At 35.9% G+C, this 20,578-nt stretch overlaps 1 protein-coding gene across 6 annotated transcripts in view; it reads left to right on the top strand.

The window, feature by feature from the left end:
- Nucleotides 1-20,578, top strand: part of RB1 (RB transcriptional corepressor 1) — a 141,360-nt gene that overhangs the window by 100,488 nt on the left and 20,294 nt on the right. For all 6 annotated transcript variants that reach the window (XM_082434393.1, XM_082434392.1, XM_082434395.1 and 3 more), the window contains exons 18-24: nucleotides 7,661-7,779; nucleotides 10,604-10,749; nucleotides 13,336-13,481; nucleotides 16,281-16,385; nucleotides 17,212-17,325; nucleotides 17,424-17,587; nucleotides 19,465-19,495. In XM_082434393.1, the coding sequence (XP_082290519.1) occupies nucleotides 7,661-7,779; nucleotides 10,604-10,749; nucleotides 13,336-13,481; nucleotides 16,281-16,385; nucleotides 17,212-17,325; nucleotides 17,424-17,587; nucleotides 19,465-19,495 (825 nt within the window). The remainder of the gene's footprint in view (nucleotides 1-7,660; nucleotides 7,780-10,603; nucleotides 10,750-13,335; nucleotides 13,482-16,280; nucleotides 16,386-17,211; nucleotides 17,326-17,423; nucleotides 17,588-19,464; nucleotides 19,496-20,578) is intronic.

Raw genomic sequence — 20,578 nt, forward strand, 5'->3', positions numbered from 1 at the left:
ACGAGTGGGATTAGGTGACTCCTGCTGAATATATGTGAATTTGTTCCATTTATCCCATATGTAAAGATATTCAGTTTGTCAATGACTAGAAAATGTAAAACATTGAGTATGACATACATGCATTAGCTGGTGTTAATTGTTAGCATTATTTTATGCAGATGAAAGCCATTACTTAGATTGCACTTCAGAGTGCCCCTAATGAATACAGGAAAGCATGCCTTGACAATAGGAATTAGTACATTATGGTGGTTGTAGAATAAATCAGTATTGTTTATTTTTTAAAGACTTTGTTTAACTTAGTTTATTGTGGTTTTAGTTATACAGAAGTTTTCAGGTTCTGTATAGTCAGATTGCTTCATCTTTTCCTTTATGACTTCTGGGTTATGGTCAAACCTAAAAGGTCCTTTCCTTTCAAGAAGTTATAGAAACTTACACAAGCCTCTTAGATAGCCTCATCCACCAGAGGGCAGACAGCAGAAGCAAGAAGAACTACAATCCTGCAGCCTGTGGAACAAAAACCACATTCACAGAAAGACAGACAAGATGAAAAGGCGGAGGGCATTATACCAGATGAAGGAACAAGATAAAACCCGAGAAAAACAACTAAATGAAGTGGAGCTAGGCAACCTTCCAGAAAAAGAATTCAGAATAATGATAGTGAAGATGATCCAGGACCTCGGAAAAAGAATGGAGGCAAAGATCGAGAAGATGCAAGAAATGTTTAACAAAGACCTAGAAGAATTAAAGAACAAACAAACAGAGATGAACAATACAATAACTGAAATGAAAACTACACTAGAAGGAATCAATAGCAGAATAACTGAGGCAGAAGAACGGATAAGTGACCTGGAACACAGAATGGTGGAATTCACTGCTGTGGAACAGAATAAAGAAAAAAGAATGAAAAGAAATGAAGACAGCCTAAGAGACCTCTGGGACACCACTAAATGCAACAACATTTGCATTATAAGGGTCCCAGAAGGAGAAGAGAGAGAGAAAGGACCAGAGGAAATATTTGAAGAGATTATAGTCAAAAACTTCCCTAACATGGGAAAGGAAATAGCCCCCCAAGTCCAGGAAGCGCAGCGAGTCCCATACAGGATAAACCCAAGGAGAAACACGCTGAGACACATAGTAATCAAATTGGCAAAAATTAAAGACAAAGAAAACTTATTGAAAGCAACAAGGGAAAAATGACAAATAACATACAAGGGAACTCCCATAAGGTTAACAGCTGATTTCTCAGCAGAAACTCTACAAGCCAGAAGGGAGTGGCATGATATACTTAAAGTGATGAAAGGGAAGAACCTGCAACCAAGATTACTCTACCCGGCAAGGATCTCATTCAGATTCGTTGGAGAAATCAAAAGCTTTACAGACAAGCAAAAGCTAAGAGAATTCAGCACCACCAAACCAGCTCTACAACAAATGCTAAAGGAACTTCTGTTAGTGGGAAACACAAGAGAAGAAAAGGACCTACAAAAACAAACCCAAAACAATTGAGAAAATGGTCATAGGAACATACATATTGATAATTACCTTAAATGTGAATGGATTAAATGCTCCAACCAAAAGACACAGGATTGCTGAATGGATACAAAAACAAGACCCATCTATATGCTGTCTACAAGAGACCCACTTCAGACCTAGGGACACATACAGACTGAAAGTGAGGGGATGGAAAAAGTTATTCCATGCAGACGGAAATCAAAAGAAAGCTGGAGTAGCAATACTCATATCAGATAAAATAGACTTTAAAATAAAGAATGTTACAAGAGACAAGGAAGGACACTACATAATGATCAAGGGATCAATCCACGGAGAAGCTATAACAATTATAAATATATATGCACCCAACATAGGAGCACCTCAATACATAAGGCAACTGCTAACAGCTATAAAAGAGGAAATCGACAGTAACACAATAATAGTGGGGGACTTTAACACCTCACTTACACCAATGGACAGATCATCCAAAATGAATATAAATAAGGAAACAGAAGCTTTAAATGACACAATAGACCAGATAGATTTAATTGATATTTATAGGACATTCCATCCAAAAACAGCAGATTATACTTTCTTCTCAAGTGCGCACGGAACATTCTCCAGGATAGATCACATCTTGGGTCACAAATCAAGCCTCAGTAAATTTAAGAAAATTGAAATCATATCAAGCATCTTCTCTGACCACAACGCTATGAGATTAGAAATGAATTACGGGAAAAAAACGTAAAAAACACAAACACATGGAGGCTAAACAATATGTTACTAAATAACCAAGAGATCACTGAAGAAATCAAAGAGGAAATCAAAAAATACCTAGAGACAAATGACAATGAAAACACGACGACCCACAACCTATGGGATGCAGCAAAAGCAGTTCTAAGAGGGAAGTTTATAGCTATACAAGCCTACCTCAAGAAACAAGAAAAATCTCAAATAAACAATCTAACCTTACACCTAAAGGAACTAGAGAAAGAAGAACAAACAAAACCCAAAGTTAGCAGAAGGAAAGAAATCATGAAGATCAGAGCAGAAATAAATGAAATAGAAACAAAGAAGACAGTAGCAAAGATCAATAAAACTAAGAGTTGGTTCTTTGAGAAGATAAACAAAATTGATAAACTATTAGCCAGACTCATCAAGAAAAAGAGGGAGAGGACTCAAATCAATAAAATTAGAAATGAAAAAGGAGAAGTTACAACAGCCACTGCAGAAATACAAAGCATCCTTAGAGACTACTACAAGCAACTCTATGCCAATAAAATGGACAACCTGGAAGAAATGGACAAATTCTTAGAAAGGTATAACCTTCCAAGACTGAACCAGGAAGAAATAGAAAATATGAGCAGACCAATCACAAGTAATGAAAATGAAACTGTGATTAAAAATCTTCCAACAAACAAAAGCCCAGGACCAGATGGCTTCACAGGTGAATTCTATCAAACATTTAGAGAAGAGCTAACACCCATACTTCTCAAACTCTTCCAGAAAATTTCAGAGGAAGGAACACTCCCAGACTCATTCTTTGAGGCCACCATCACCCTGATACCAAAACCAGACAGAGATACTACAAAAAAAGAAAATTACAGACCAATATCACTGATGAATATAGATGCAAAAATCCTCAACAAAATACTAGCAAACAGAATCCAACAACACATTAAAAGGATCATACACCATGATCAAGTGGTATTTATCCCAGGGATGCAAGGATTCTTCAATATACGCAAATCAATCAATGTGATACACCATATTAACAAATTGATGAATAAAAACCATATGATCATCTCAATAGATGCAGAAAAGACTTTTGACAAAATTCAACACCCATTTATGATAAAAACTCTCCAGAAAGTGGGCGTAGAGGGAACCTACCTCAACATAATAAAGGCCATATATGACAAACCCACAGCAAACATCATTCTCAACGGTTGAAAAACTGAAAGCATTTCCTCTAAGATCAGGAACAAGACAAGGATGTCCACTCTCACAACTGTTATTCAACATAGTTTTGGAAGTCCTAGCCACGGCAATCAGAGAAGAGAAAGAAGTAAAAGGAATACAAATTGGAAAAGAAGAAGTAAAACTGTCACTGTTTGCAGATGACATGATACTATACACAGAGAATCCTAAAGATGCCACCAGAAAACTACTAGAGCTAATCAATGAATTTGGTAAAGATGCAGGATACCAAATTAATGCACAGAAATCTCTTGCATTCCTATACACTAATGATGAAAAATCTGAAAGACAAATTAAGGAAACACTCCCATTTACCACTGCAACAAAAAGAATAAAGTACCTAGGAATAAACCTATCTAGGGAGACAAAAGACCTGTATGCAGAAAACTATAAGGCACTGATGAAAGAAATTAAAGATGATACCAACAGATGGAGAGATATACCATGTTCTTGGATTGGAAGAATCAATATTGTGAAAATGACTATACTACCCAAAGCAATCTACCGATTCAATGCAATCCCTATCAAATTACCAATGGCATTTTTTACGGAACTAGAACAAAAAATCTTAAAATTTGTATGGAGACACAAAAGACTCCGAATAGCCAAAGCAGTCTTGAGGGAAAAAAAAGGAGCTGGAGGAACCAGACTCCCTGACTTCAGATTATACTACAAAGCTACAGTAATCAAGACAATATGGTACTGGCACAAAAACAGAAACATTGATCAATGGAACAAGATAGAAAGCCCAGAGGTAAACCCATGCATCTATGGTCAACTAATCTATGACAAAGGAGGCAAGGATATACAATGGAGAAAAGACAGTCTCTTCAATAAGTGGTGCTGGGAAAACTGGACAGCTACATGTAAAAGAATGAAATTAGAACACTCCCTAACACCATACACAAAAATAGACTCAAAATGGATTCGAGACCTGAATGTAAGACTGGACACTATAAAACTCTCAGAGGAAAACATAGGAAGAACACTCTTTGACATAAATCACAAGATCTTTTTTGATCCACCTCCTAGAGTAATGGAAATAAAAACAAAAATAAACAAATGGGACCTAATGAAACTTCAAAGCTTTTGCACAGCAAAGGAAACCATAAACAAGACGAAAAGACAACCCTCAGAATGGGAGAAAATATTTGCAAATGAATCATCAGACAAAGGATTAATCTCCAAAATATATAAACAGCTCATTCAGCTCAATAGTAAAGAAACAAACACCCCAATCCAAAAATGGGCAGAAGACCTAAATACACATTTCTCCAAAGAAGACATACAGATGGCCAAGAAGCACATGAAAAGCTGCTCAACATCACTAATTATTAGAGAAATGCAAATCAAAACTACAATGAGGTATCACCTCACACCAGTTAGAATGGGCATCATCAGAAAATCTACAAACAACAAATGCTGGAGAGGGTGTGGAGAAAAGGGAATCCTCTTGCACTGTTGGTGGGAATGTAAATTGATACAGCCACTATGGAGAACAGTATGGAGGTTCCCTAAAAAACTAAAAATAGAATTAGTATATGATCTAGCAATCCCACTACTGGGCATATATCCAGAGAAAACCGTAATTCAAAAAGACACATGCACCCCAATGCTCATTGCAGCACTATTTACAATAGCTAGGTCATGGAAGCAACCTAAATGCCCATCGACTGACGAATGGATAAAGAAGATGTGGCCCATATATACAATGGAATATTACTCAGCCATAAAAAGGAACGAAATTGAGTCATTTGTTGAGACGTGGATGGATCTAGAGACTGTCATACAGAGTGAAGTTAGAGAGAAAGAGAAAAACAAATATCATATATTAACGCATGTATGTGGAACCCAGAAAAATGGTACAAATGAACTGGTTTGCAGGGCAGAAGTTGAGACACAGATGTAGAGAACAAACGTATGGACACCAAGGGGGGAAAGCCGCAGGGGGTGGGGTGTGGGGATGATGGTGTGCTGAAATGGGCAGTTGGGATTGACATGTATACACTGATGTGTATAAAATTGGTGACTAATAAGAACCTGCTGTATAAAAAAATAAATAACATGAAAAAATTTAAAAATAAAGAAGAAGTTATAAAGAAGGGGGTGAAGGGATGAAAATAAAAAGGTAACTATGTGAGGTAATGAATGCTAATGTAGCTTGATTGTGGTGATCATTTCACAATGTATGAAACCATCACGTTGTGCACCTTAAATATATATGATTTTTGTCAATTATACTTCAATAAAGGTGAAAAAAGATTTTTTTAAAAGTTATAAAGATATTCTCGTATACTTCTAATACTTTCTTAATTTTGTTTTTTAATATAAGTAATTGATTTTCTATATATTATGAAAGTGTTATAATTTTTTTTCAAATTGCTAGCTAATTTTTCACTTTTTATTGAATAGACTATCTTCATATTTTTACAAAATCTACTTACATTCTACAGTGTTTTGTATTTTTATTTACGGATACACCGCTTTTCCTTTTGAAATAAACCTAGCATCTTGGCCATCTGTCTGTTTTCTTGCCCTTTAGTTCAAGTACTAAAAGAATAGAATATATATGGCCCCCATTTTTATGGACTTGCAAGCTTTCACCTCCAGAAAGTTACAATTTTTGAATCAAGGTTTTTAATGGTTCTTACTGCTGGTCTTACTTTTTTGTAAATGATATTTTAAAAATTATGCTTTTAAACTTTTTGCTTGGTATATAGAAATATAATTATTTTTCACATTGATTTCATAACAGTACAGAAACCTTGCTAATCTCTCTTATTCTAATAATTTCACTGTAGATCCTTTTGAATTTTCTTTATCAGCAGATAAATCATTTGTGAATAGTGGTATTTTTGTTCTTTCTTCCTTTCCAGTCTTTTTTCGTTGACTTATTGAGCAGACTGGAACTTTAAGTATAATGCTGAATAGAAAGCAGGATAATGGGACAACCTTCTCTTATCTCCGATTTTTTAAGGGGAATGCTCTTAACGTTTCACCACTACATATAATGTTTGCTGTGGTTTTTCTGTTTATTTGTAGATGTCATTTATAAAATTTGGAGTACCCTTCTGTCCCTGGTTTAGTAAGAGTTTTCTTTCTTTTTTTTTTTTAATGACAAATGGGTTTTTAAATGAGAACTTTTTCTGCATCGATTTTGACAAGATTTTTCACCTTAGATTTATTAGTGAGGTGAATTGCATTATAGATTTTCTAACGTTGAACTAATTTTGCAACCTGGATAAACTCAACTTGGTAAATGATGTATTCTTTTTAACACTGCTGCTGTGGGTTGCTAATATTTCTTGTTCAGAATTTTTATATCTCTGTTCATGAGCAAGGATGGGCTATAATTTACCTTTTTGTGACAGTTTTTAGTATCAGTGTTGTACTAGCCTCATAAAATGAGATAGAGAATGTTTTTACTTCTTCCATTCTCCGAAGAGTTGGAGCAAAAGTGGAATTATCTATTCCTTGAATATTTGGTGGAATTCACTGGTAAAACCAGCGGTGCTTGATGTTTTCTTTGTGGGGAGACTTTTAATTACTGATCCAAATTCTTTGATAGTTTATAGGACTGTTGAGGTTTATTTATTTCTTATTGAGTTTGGTTAATTTATATTTTGAGGAATTTTCCATTTGGTCTAAGTTTTCCTATGAATTGACATAAAATTTTTCACAACAGTCCCCTATTATCTTTCTAATCTTCGTAATGGTGGCCCCAGTTTTGTTCCTAATACTGTTTATCTGTCTCTTCTCTTTTTCTCAATCTGACTGGAGTTTTGTTTAATTTTATTAGTTATTTCAAAGAACCAATTATTAGTTTAGTTGATCAAACCATGTATTTTATCTTTGTTTTCAGTTTCATTAAATTCTGTTCATGTCTTTATTATTTTCTTCCTTTTACTTTCTTTGGGTCTCTTCTGTGTCTCTTTCCCTAACTTTTAATTTCTTTTCTAATACAAGCATTTGAAGTTATACATATTCCTAGTTCTTTATTTTATGTGTAATACAAAAATTGGCAGTCATTATTTTCAAGGTGGAGAAAAGAATCTTATTCTGACTTCAAAATTGCTATTGTCAATTATGACTAAATTCATAATGCTCACCATGTCAAACCATATGATTTTGATATATACATTGGAGAATCATACTTACCAATGTTGTTTTAATGTCGTCTTGTTTCATATAGGATTCACCTTTATTTGAGCTTATTAAACAAGCAAAGGACCGAGAAGGACCAGCTGATCACCTTGAACCTGCTTGTTCTCTCAGCCTTCCTCTCCAGAATAATCACACTGCAGCAGATATGTAAGTAGAATATCTGTTGTGTCAATCCATTCAACTTGCAAATAGATTCTGAGCATAGTGTAATGCAAGATGTTATACAAAAGCTGTAGGGAATAGAATTTTGAATAAGACATTTTTCCTGCTTTCAGGGATCAGTAATATAAGATACATGACCCAAATAAAGTTCGTATACAGTGATACAGAGTGCTACTGAAATCACTCAGGTTTGGTGTAATGAGGACAGGTTTCATGCAGAGATGGCAATCTAGATAGTCCTCAAAGGCAGAGCAGGATTTCAACATGGAAACTGGAGAGGAGGGAAGAGACAGAAATAGCATGAACCCCAAAGTATAGCAGCCAGGAAAGCAGGAAACATTTTTCAGGGAGTACAGCTCAGCGCATCTGGAGTGAAGCATAGGATGGGCAAAGGGAGTAGTGTGGGATCAGAGACTAAAACGGTTGATTAGTTCATGAAGGTGTGATGGAAGAAGAAGGCGATAACTAACATTTATTAAGCGTTCACTATGTGCTGGACAGTGACCTAACAGCCCTGTAAGATAATAGACGCGGCTATCAGCCTCTGTTATCTAGAAGAAGGAATTAGAAATCAAGCCCAAGCAATCTGACCCCAAAGCCCATGCTCTTAAGCAGTCTAGCTACATTGCCTTTCATAGAAATGTGCCTAATGTTATGTTCCTGTTCAGTTCTGTATAGGAATTGACATTACAGAGTTCTGTGATTAGTGCAGGGACTGTTTTCCAGAGATGTCATTTCCATGATAATTTGTACCAAAGTATTTCTAGCATATGGAGCGTCTGCCTTCACGTATAAATTTGTTTGCTAGGTAATACATAAATATAAAGAAGTCAAGCCTTATCTTTTCTTTAATTCAATAAGCAGTTGTCTGTTAGGTGCCAGGAAGTGCTCTAGGCACTGGGAATACAGAGGCGAATAAGATGGACTAGGTCCTTCCCCTCATAGAGCTTAGTCTCTGGAGGAAGGAAATAAACAGTGAACAAGTAAACTAATACATAAGGTGATTTTAGAATATAATAAGTTCTGTAATAGAAAGAAACAGAATGATGTGAAAGAGAAGCTAAGAGAGTGATAGAATGTTTAGGGAAGCTTTCTCTGATGAAGTGCTATTTGACCTGAGACTTGAAGAACAAGTGGGTGCTGGCCAGGCAAAATCTGCATGATGTGCATTCCAGGCACAGCAGTATTAAGTGCAGTGGCCCTGGGTGGTCAAACTTAGCTGGTCTGAGGAACAGAAAGAAACCCCGAAGCAAACAAGAGGAGAATGGTACAAGATGGGGCTGGAGAGGCAAACTGGAGCTAGACCTTGTAGGTTCTCATAGGCCGTAGGGAGGAGTTTCGGTTTTAGAAGGGCAGTGGGAAAGCATTAAGGTTTTAAGCAGGGGTGCAGCTTGCTATAATTGGTATTTTTAAAGTCAGTTTCTGGCTGCTATTGGAAGTACAGGTGGGTTTGGAGGAGGGAAAGGAACAGGGCAAGGAAGAAAGTAGAAAGACCAGTTTGGAGAAAATTTCAGTAGTTCAAGTGAGAGATGTAAACGACTTGGTCTAAGATATGTCAGTAGAGATACAAAGAAATGGAAAGATCTGGGGTGTATTTTAGAGGAAGATTTAATAGAACTTTCTTTTGCATTGGGAAAAGGGAAAAATTAAAAATACCTCCTAAGTTTTTAACTTAAGAAACTGGATGTAATGTGGAGCCATTTCTTGACATGGGAAAGAAGTCAAGAGCTCCACTTTGGCCTTCTTAAGTCTGAGATTCAAGTAGCAAAGTCCAGGAGGTAATGTGTTCACCTAGAATTCAAGGGAGACTAACTTCTACCCAAGTTAAGTCAGTCTACAATATTGTTAGTTAGTGAATTGAAGGGAAATTCAAGGGTGATAATAGACTAGACCCTGGTACTTAAAAAGTTGTAATGGTGATTCCCTTTTCCTAGTGTACTAGTAAATATATTGCATGTACTAGAAACATCCATAGTAAGGTACAAATCCTACGTCCTGCTCAGAATGATTTCTCAGCTACTAAAACAAAATTAGAAAGTTATGCTTTGGTGTTTACTCCCTAGTACTTGCTCTTCATAGTAGATTCTGGGATATTTTTAAAAGACTGTAAACCTTTTACTAATAGTGACCTTAATAAAAAGTGTTCTTGAAAAAAAACAAAGAAAGTAGACCTGGATTATCCTCTAAAATAAAGGGCAACACAGAGCAGTAGAAGGTCAGAAATTGAGAAATAATTTTACTAATATCTCTGCCTTGATTTATGCCTGACATATTTTTAGTATACAGGTGTAAATCTGCCTTGATAATGTTACCTGAAATATTAATTCATATAATCATGTACTATATAGTTTAGGAGGGAGTATGTATGTGTAACTTAAGTCCTATGTATATGAACCATAGTTATCAATGAAATGTTTTTAGGAGAAGAATCAGAGAAATTGATATTTTGATATCAGTGGCTTGTTCTTTTAAGCTGGAGTCATTTTATGAACTCAGTCCCACTTTAGTTATTAGAATTGAACATATAAACATATGCAGCTATTTTTTAAATAAGGCAGTAATTCCCAAGAAAAGCCATTTATTGAAAAAGAGTTAGAAATGATAAGGACAAGCTTAGTTTTCCTATTAGTCTCTCTTTTCCAACTTGTATTTAAAGAGGAATTTGGTGTAGAACAGTAGATTAAATAGACAAGATGTGTTTGGATGCATGTGTACAGCCGTGTGTGTGTGTGTGTGTGTGTGTGAGCGAGCGAGAGAGAGAGATTCTTAGCAAACTTCAAATGAAGTCTTTTCCTTTGAATATATCTAGGTATCTTTCTCCTGTAAGATCCCCAAAGAAAAAAGGGTCAACTACACGTGTAAATTCTACTGCAAATTCAGAGGCACAAGCAACCTCAGCCTTCCAGACTCAGAAGCCATTGAAATCTACCTCCCTTTCACTCTTTTACAAAAAAGGTTAGTAGATGATTACTCTCAAGAGCATGGACTCTGAAATGAGGCTGACTGAATTCAAATCATGGCTCTTCTGCTTAACTAGGCGTGACTTTGGGCAAGTCGCTTTAATATCATATGACCCAGCAATCCCACTACTGGGCATACACCCTGAGAAAACCATAATTCAAAAGGACACATGTACCCCAATGTTCATTGCAGCACTATTTACATTAGCCAGGTCATGGAAGCAACCTAAATGTCCAACGACAGATAAATGGATAAAGAAGATGTGGCACATATATACAATGGAATATTACTTAGCCATGAAAAGGAATGAAATTGGGTAATTTGTAGAGATGTGGATGGACCTAGAGTCTGTCATACAGAGTGAAGTAAGCCAGAAAGAGAGAAACAAATATCGTATATTAACGCATATATGTAGAATCTATAAAAATGGTACAGATGAACCTATTTGCAGGGTAGGAATAGAGATGTAGGCGTAGAGAACGGACATGTGGACATGGTGGGGAAGGGAAGGGTGGGATGAATTGGGAGATTAGGATTGACATATATACACTACCACGCGTAAAATAGATAGCTAGCGGGAACATGCTATAAAGCACAGGAAGCTGAGCTCGGTGCTCTGTGATGTCCTAGATGGGTGGGATGGGGGTGTGGTGGGAGGGAGGTCCAAGAGGGAGGGGATATAGGTATAAATATAGCTGATTCACTTCATTGTACAGCAGAAACTAACACAACATTGTAAAGCAATTATACTCCAATTAAAAAAAAAAGGAAAAAAAAAACTTCAATATTTCTATGCCTGTTTTCTCATCTGTAAAATGGAAATAATAATAATCTACCTTGTATGGGTTTTGAGATAATTAAATGAATTAATACATAAAACGCTTCCAACAGTGCCTAGCCCATAGTAAGCACTCAGAAAGTGTTAGATGTTGTTATTGTCACTGCTACTGTTATGCTTTCAAATTTATGCCTGGAAATATTTGCTCCTAACATTACTTTTGCTGTTCAGGTGTGTGAGTTGAGATTATACAGTGTGTTGTGGCCTAGTGCAGGTACCTTTCCTGGTAACCAGGTTGTATTCTCACACATTCTCTGATTGTGTGTGTATGTGGTGGGATGGGGAGGTCATTTGGGTGTCTGTGCATGTGTATATACATGCAAGTGCACACCCACTTGGAGCTCTTTGAAGGAAAGTAAAATGCCACATTCCTCTGTGATAAATCATTTTTCTGATTTTTATTCAAGTCAGAAATATACTGAACTTTATAGGCATGTTATAAGCCCTTACGTTAGAGCGTTGTTTCCAAAGTGTGGTCCCCAAGCAGCAGAATCCACCTCACCTGCTAAGTTGTAGAAATGAGAATTTTTGTTTGAGCCCCGCCCCTAGAACTACTCAGAAGCTCTAGGATGAGGAAAAAAAAAAAAAAAAATCATTGTTTTTACAAGCCCTCAATGCAAGTCTGATATAAGCCAAAGTTGAGGACCACTGGGATAAATTATTAACTAAAAAATTCTGATTACCTTATGCAAGTCTTTGAAAAGTAAATTTAAACCAAGGGTCATTATGTTTAAAGTAGATGGAGGAAAATTCAGTTTTGTGGATTACTTTTCTCCAACCTGTGTTCCACTAGCATTTTTAAATAAACTCTCTAAATTTAATATCACAGTCATATTACCACTTAGGTAATCTACAAGTCTAGCATTTTTATAGAGAAATACACTATTTGTTTTTTGTTTTCAGGATTGGAAAAATTGAGGGACTTTGGAAATTCCATTATTTTAAAAAATAATTACCCTCTTGAATATTGATAGTGAGAATTTTCAACATCTGTGATGAGAGATTACCAGTGGAACTGAAACAAACCCTATTTGGATTGTCTAATTTCACAAGATCTTAGGATCTTTCTTCCTCCGCCTCAACTTTATTTTATTTTATTTATTTAATTTATTTTTGGCTGTGTCGGGTGTTGGTTGCGGCACGCGGGATCTTCTTTGAGGCATATGGGATCTTTCATTGTGGCGCACGGGCTTCTCTCTAGTTGTGGCGTGCAGGTTTTCTCTCTCTAGTTGTGGTGTGCAGGCTCCAGGGCGCGTGGGCTCTGTAGTTGTGGCGTGTGGGTTCCAGAGTGCGTGAGCTCTGTAGTTTGTGGCACGCAAGCTCTGTAGTTGAGGCGCGGGAGCTCAGTAGTTGTGGCGCACGGGCTTAGTTGCCCTGCGGCATGTGGGATCTTAGTTCCCTGACCAGGGATCGAACCCGCGTCCCCTGCATTGGAAAGTGGATTCTTTACCACTGGACCACCAGGGAAGTCCCTCTACCTCAATTTTATGCTGTAATAATTTAACAAAAGAATTATTTTTTGCTGAATAATGCTTTCAGCAAAGTATTATTTTGCCTTCTAGTATCTAGGACAGTGCTAAGGCTACAAATCATTTATTCATAAGGAAAACAGCGGTAGAGATGAAGTTAATGTTAAAATGCTATTTAACAGCATTTGGTTATAGCAATTTAATGTTTTGAAAAAAATCCACTTGTGATACAAAATTAAGAGTAAATGTGATTAATTACCCTTATTTTTCCAGTGTATCGACTAGCATATCTTCGACTAAATACCCTGTGTGCACGCCTTCTGTCTGACCACCCAGAACTAGAACATATCATCTGGACCCTTTTCCAACACACACTGCAAAATGAGTATGAACTCATGAGAGACAGGCATTTGGACCAGGTAAGAAAATTATGCACTTTTCCTACTCGACTCACTTGTTAGCTGTGTACTGATTTCTTAAGAAAAGGTTAGATTCAAATGAGAAGCTGCATCGATTTAGTAGACTTAATATATATTTGCTTGTTGGCTACCCTTTATATTTTTGCTATATTTCTTACAAATGAGAACTTTAGAGCTTGAGAATATTTCAATAACTTTACTTATTTAATGGCATGAAAGATCTCATTGCAAAACTCACTGAAGAAACTTTATCAAAGGCTTTTTCTATGTTGTGGTAAGCTAGAATTCATTTAGTGTGGAAAAAGCATGAGACTTAAGAATAGTTGATCTAGGACTTCCCTGGTCCAGTGCTTAAGACTCTGCTTCCACTGCAGGCTGCAGGGGGCACGGGTTTGATCCCTGGTTGGGGAACTAAGACCACCCGGGGATCTTAGTTGATCTAAAAAAGATCTAAAAAAGAATAGTTGATCTAAAACAATGTCAAATGAATAAATGAATGAGTTAATTTACAAAGACCATCTCTCATATCTTCCTCTTTCTTCTGTTTATGGAATAATAATATTTTTGTAACAGTTTTATTGAGATGTAATTCATATACCATGCTAATTACCCATTTAAAGTGTACAGTTCAGTAGTTTTTAGTATATTAACAGAGTTGTGCAACAATCACCAAAATCAGTTTTAAAATATTTTCATCATGTCAAAAAGAAACCCTGTACCTGTAGCGTGCATGCCTCTATTCTGCTACCCCCTCTAACCACAGGCAACATGCTAATCTACTTTCTGTCTTTATAGACTTGCCTATTCTGGACATATAAATGGAATCATATAATGTTATCTTTTGTGTCTGGATTCCTTCAGTTACTATGTTTTCATTGTTCATCTGTGTTACAGCTTGTATCAGTACTTCATTCCTTTTTATTGCCAAATAATATTCCATTGTATGGCTATACCACATCATGTTTATTTATTCATCAATTGATGTACATTTGGTTTCCACTTTTTGGCTATTATGAATAATGTTAATGAAAATTCATGTGCAAGTTTTTGGGTGGACGTATGTTTTCATTTCTCTAGGGTATTTACCTAGGAGTGGAATTGCTGGGTCATATGGTAACTCTATGTTTTACCTTTTGAGGAATGGCCAGATTGTTTACTAGCATGGCTACCCATTTTATATTCCTGTCAGCAGTGTATGGGGTTCCAATTTCTTCACATCTTCACCAACTTCTTACTTGCCTTTTGGATTATAGCCATCTTAGTGGATATGAAGTGATATCTCTTTGTGGTTTTGATTTGCACTTCCCTGATGGCTAATGATATTGAGGATCTTTTTGTGTTCTTATTGACCATTTGTATATCTTCTTTGGAGAAATAGCTATTCAGATACTTTACCTATTTGTTCATTGGGTTGTCTTTTTATTGTTGAGCTGAAAGGGTTTTTTATATATTCTACATGCAAGTTCCTTATCATGCAAATTCTTATATGATTTGCAAATATTTTCTCTCATTCTCTGAGTTGTCATTTCACTTTCTTGATTGTATCCTTTGAAGCTTTTGGTGCTTTAGTGCTTCAGAAGCTCAAATTTTCTTTTTCTTCTTGAGTCAGTTTTGGTAGTTTGTGTCTTTCTTTAAATTTTTCCGTTTCATCTTAGATGTCTATTTTGTTGATATGCAGCTGTTCATAATGTACCCTTTTAATCTTTTTATTTTGGTAAGGTCGGTAGTATTGTTCCCAGTAAGAATGAAATTTTGAGCAAAAGATGAATTATTGTATAAAGGTATAACCTACAAATATGTATATTTTTCAAGAGCATATTTGAACTCTAAATTCTAGTATGTTGGATTTTTTTTCTAAGTAGGCACTTATTGCCTTATGGGTCTACTGCTTTTCGATAATATAGAAAGATAGACAGTAGTGCTAAGGATTTCTAAAGAGATTAGGTATCTGGAATCAAGAAGATTTTGTGAGAGGTACCTTAGGTAAAGTATTGAAATAGGAGAACTGTGAATTAGCAAAGAGGATACTTGGATGGCATTCTAAACGGGAGAAATAGTAGGATTGGGGCTGTTTAAGATGCTAAACAAGGGATGTTGAGTAGGTATTCTTGGCGGTAGATGGGAGCAAGAATGTTGCAGAAGATATCAGTTCTTAAATTAGGTAGTAAAATTCAGACAAATGAAGAAAGTTCGATGTTTCAAAGTCACAGAAAATTACTTCAAATTTTATTTTTATGTTTAAAATACCCTTCTCTTTAAATGTAATATGCGTATAGAGTAATCGATATATCATAAGGATACATCTTAATGTAAATTCATCAACTGAACTCATCTATGAAAGCAAATCAAGAAACAGAACATTGTCAACAGAAGACTGTCTCCTATCCCCTTCCAGTTACTGCATCCCCCTTAACACCACCACTGAGTATAGTCAATATTATTTTATCTAATAGTTTGAACCCTTTTCACACCTGGCTTTTTTTTTTTAAGTGCTAGTTACACAGTTAATTGATTCCATTTTCAACTTTTCTCTTGTGAGAAACATTTAAGGAACAGGAGCCAAAGTTAGGGTTACTTACAAACCAGATGATCAGTCCTGAATAATTGAGAGTTGGCTATTTGCATTCTGTTCTTTAAATACTTTACATGTACATTCAAACTGAGCTCAGGATGGGAAAAGATAATTCTGTAGGAAATTAAATTTCCATTTTTTGAAACTAAAAGGAAGATAACAGTGTTTTTTAGAGTACAACCATGCAACAAAATCCTGACTATTTTTATATCACATTTATTTACTAGATTATGATGTGTTCCATGTATGGCATATGCAAAGTGAAGAATATAGACCTTAAATTCAAAATCATTGTAACAGCATACAAAGATCTTCCTCATGCTGTTCAGGAGGTAGGTAAATTTCCATGGTAAGAATTTTCCAGATATATACGTATCTATAATATGGATAGCTTCAGTCATTAATTATATCATATGTTCTGACTGTATTATATAAATTTACATATCAACTTTTTACTTTCGTATTGGTTAATTATTTGTAACTAAAATGTAATTGGGAAGTTAACACGCTTTAGTATTCAAGTTCATATTATAAAGTAAATAAGGAATACTGTATCCCTGACAATAAGCAGGATATTTGTAATAAACTTTTACACAAATATATAAAAAACATATTGTATATATCTATGACATTTCACTGCTAGTAGAGCAGCTATAATCCAAGCCTAAGATGGCTTTTTCGGATTGTTTTTGCCTGTAAAATATGTGTTTTTACTGTTAAATAGTATTATGAACTATTAAAATAGAATATCTAGGGCTTCCCTGGTGGCGCAGTGGTTAAGAATCCGCCTGCCAATGCAGGGGACATGGGTTCAAGCCCTGGTCTGGGAAAATCCCACATGCCACGGAGCAACTAAGCCCGTGCGCCACAACTACTGAGCCTGCGCTCTAGAGCCCGTGAGCCACAGCTACTGAGCCTGTGAGCCACAACTACTGAGCCCGTGTGCCACAACTACTGAAGCCCGCGCACGTAGACCCCGTGCTCTGCAACAAGAGAAGCCACCACTCACCGCAGCTAGAGAAAGCCCGCACACAGCAACAAAGACCCAATGCAGCCAAAAATAAATTAATTAATTTAAAAAAAAAAAAGAAAGAAAGAAAATCTAAAGAGTTAAATACCCAAATTCATTTAACAAGTGTTTTCGCTCTTCTTCCTCAGACATTCAAACGTGTTTTGATCAGAGAAGAGGAGTATGATTCTATTATCGTATTCTATAACTCAGTCTTCATGCAGAGACTGAAAACAAATATTTTGCAGTATGCTTCCACCAGGGTATGTTAAAAAGCATCCTTTGTTTGGGAAAGTCTAATTATAAAGCAGTGGATCTCACTAAAATGTTAAGTAATCTACTTTTTTTGTTTTTCCTCTAGCCCCCTACCTTGTCACCAATTCCTCACATTCCTCGAAGCCCTTACAAGTTTTCTAGCTCACCTTTACGGGTTCCTGGGGGGAACATCTACATATCACCCCTGAAGAATCCGTATAAAATTTCAGAAGGTCTGCCTATGCCAACAAAAATGACTCCAAGATCAAGGTTTGTGTTTTCTTTTTAGGGAAGTGGTAAAGAATAAGAGGGGCTTATTTTGATCCAAGCATAAGAACACAAAGCTTTCTTCATCTAAAATAAGCTAGATTTGAGACTCTAATTTCCTCATTTATATTAAGTGATGTGATAAGAATTGGGGGTCGGGGGGGAGGTAATCTGTTTACTTAGATGGGTTTGCACATTTAGTCATCAGCTTTCCTGGCTGCTGGGGTCTGTTCTTTTTTAAACGGTCTGAGCACCAGTTTGATGATAAGTTTCAAGTCACTCTCATGTTTTTGTAAGTAGCCAGTCTGCTAAACAAAGTAGATTACTTTTGGTTAAGAATTTTTATTCTGGAGTTTATTGAATGTCGTGTGAACTCTTTCTGTGGATGTGTTCATCTTGCTTATAAAAATGTAGATGACTGATTAAATGTAGGTGACTGTAAATTAAGTCTTTAGAAGTCCATCCCTAATTCAGCCTGTGGCCTCCTTGTATTAACTTGAGCAGGTCTCAGGGTGCTGTGGCTCAGGTAAATGATGAGTGTGAAACTGTTTTAAATTCTCAGATGAAAGGTTCTGTGCAACTACAAATCAGTATATTATCTTCCACATCCAACAGCAAGTGCTCTCTGGCTTTTGAAGTACTTCATTTGACTCATTATGTGTTATCATGGGCTATTTAAAACTGACTTTATTTGAATAAAGTGGAGGCAGATTAGCTTGTAAAGTCTCAGAAAATGTTAGCCCATATAGTTGTACTTAATGGGCAAGAAAAACAAGAAGGGGATATATTAACCCTATAGAAAACATTCATGTGGTGTGTTTAATTATGTAAATAATGCACACTCATAAAAATTTCAAACTCTACAGTAAAAGAAAAAGTAGAAAATAATTGGCAAATGATATAAATGCTCTCATGTACCCCTGTATCATCTTCTGTTTATTTGGTGTTCTTATAGTTGAGTATCTGTGTACTGATATCTACAACTTACATTATAAGCTGCTGAGATGCCACACCATGTCTAATTTGTACACATGAAAATGTGTACTTAGCTAAATTTTTAATGGTGATAATTAACCCATGTTATGCTGATAATGATGGCTTTTTGCTGATCTTAGTTAAATCACTTCCAGGTTGGAGTCCTTCAGCAAAAAAGTCATATTCTGAAAATCCTGATAAATCATTGATCAGGTATTAAGAGAGCATCTTAACACTCTACATATTCAGCATATTTAGTTAAATCAAATATATCAATATATAGAATGATGGCCACTTATCAAAGAATTGGAGGACAATAAAATCCATATATTTATTGATTCCATGTACATATGATCCAATCTTTGTTGTGTCAGGCTAATGCTGTTCTTCATCTTTATTATCAGGAGCGTAAATTATATGGTTCAAACAAGGACAAACTAATAAGAGATTTCTGATTCTAGGATATGTGTTAAATAGCCTTTACTATATATAGATCCTAATTAGAATTCTGATTATCACTTATAAGTTTTTACCAAATGTAACTTGAATTTTTAATGAGAAAATGTGAAAGAAATTTTAATTAACTTAGTCATTGATTTATGAAGAATTAAGTATGGATAAACTTAAAATTTTCTTTTACCCTTTTTAAATGTGAACAATGGCAGAATATGTTCTTGCAGACATGCAGGTCTTGCTTTAAAAAATCTAAGGAACCAGCTCAGTGTTTGACTAGACTAGCACTACCAGAATAAGTCTCTAGTGAGTATAATTTGTCAGTGGTTCTAGGGGTAGAGGAAACCTTTGATTTGGTATTCCTGATAGTTCAGAATGACGTGTGTATGTTCACCTCTGCACAGTTGTATATGATTTGCATTACTAATTTTCATTTTATATTAACTTGACAGAATCTTAGTATCAATTGGTGAATCATTTGGGGTGAGTATTTTTCGAGAATTTCTATAATTGAATTTACAAATGCTATTATTCAAGCACCTCATTCAGGCATGTTGCGTAGAATTTAGAAGACATATCAGATTTATTTTCAAATCAGATTTAATTTTAAATCATATTCATAATTGGTGAATTTCAAAGTTGTTTTCTAAACATTTCTTTGAGATTATATAATATTTGTGTGTATACATTCATGTATATACATACAAATATATGCATTATATAATCTCAAAGGAATGTTTTAAAAAACAGCTTTGAAATTCACTGATTTGAAATAAGATACTCCAAAATGTAATCACTGTGTCCAGATGTCACCAGCCAGTCCTTACCTACTGGTCTCCTTCTATACATATACACACTTTTGCTTTTCTTCCTCTCCAAATTCTAGGATATTCTTTCCCTGTTAAATTGATTAGGAATTGGTTACATGCCCCAGTATAAGTGACAGAGTCTGTGGTGGTCTTTGTTCTAGAGGAATGCAGGGGAAAGCTTAGCTTTGAAATGGTTATTCTAGTCTGGGAACCCACTACTCTAGCTGGCCTTTCATTACCATCACTAATTCAGCAGTCCTGTATTCCGTGTGCATTACTATTAATGTTTCATACCACCCACCCCTCTGCTTGTATTTGTTATTTATTGCTGCATAACAAATCACCCACAAATTTAGTAACTTAAACCTTTTTTCATCTCAGTTTCTGTGGGTCAGTGAGCAGGCATGGCTTAGGATCCAGGGTCTCTCCGGACAAGGCTGCAGTCAGTGTGTCACCTGGAGCTGCAGTTATCTCCAGGCTCACCTGGAGAATGACCTCTCACAGACTCATTCATATGGCTGTTGGCTGATCCTCGATGGCTATTGGCCCAAGCCATCAGTTCCTTGACACGTGGGCTTCTCCGTAGGGTGACAGGCTACTCACAACATAGCACCTTGCTTCTCCCAGAGCAAGGACTCCAAGAGAGGGAGGCAGGGAAGGAGGGAGATAAACAAGCAAAATGAAAGTCAGTCTTCTTGTAATCTTGGAAGTGACTTTCCATCACTTTTGCCACATTTAAAGAGCTCCTGACTTGTTT

The sequence above is a fragment of the Balaenoptera physalus genome (genome assembly GCF_965194825.1).
Source record: "Balaenoptera physalus genome assembly, chromosome: 18".
Taxonomy (NCBI): Eukaryota; Metazoa; Chordata; class Mammalia; order Artiodactyla; family Balaenopteridae; genus Balaenoptera; species Balaenoptera physalus.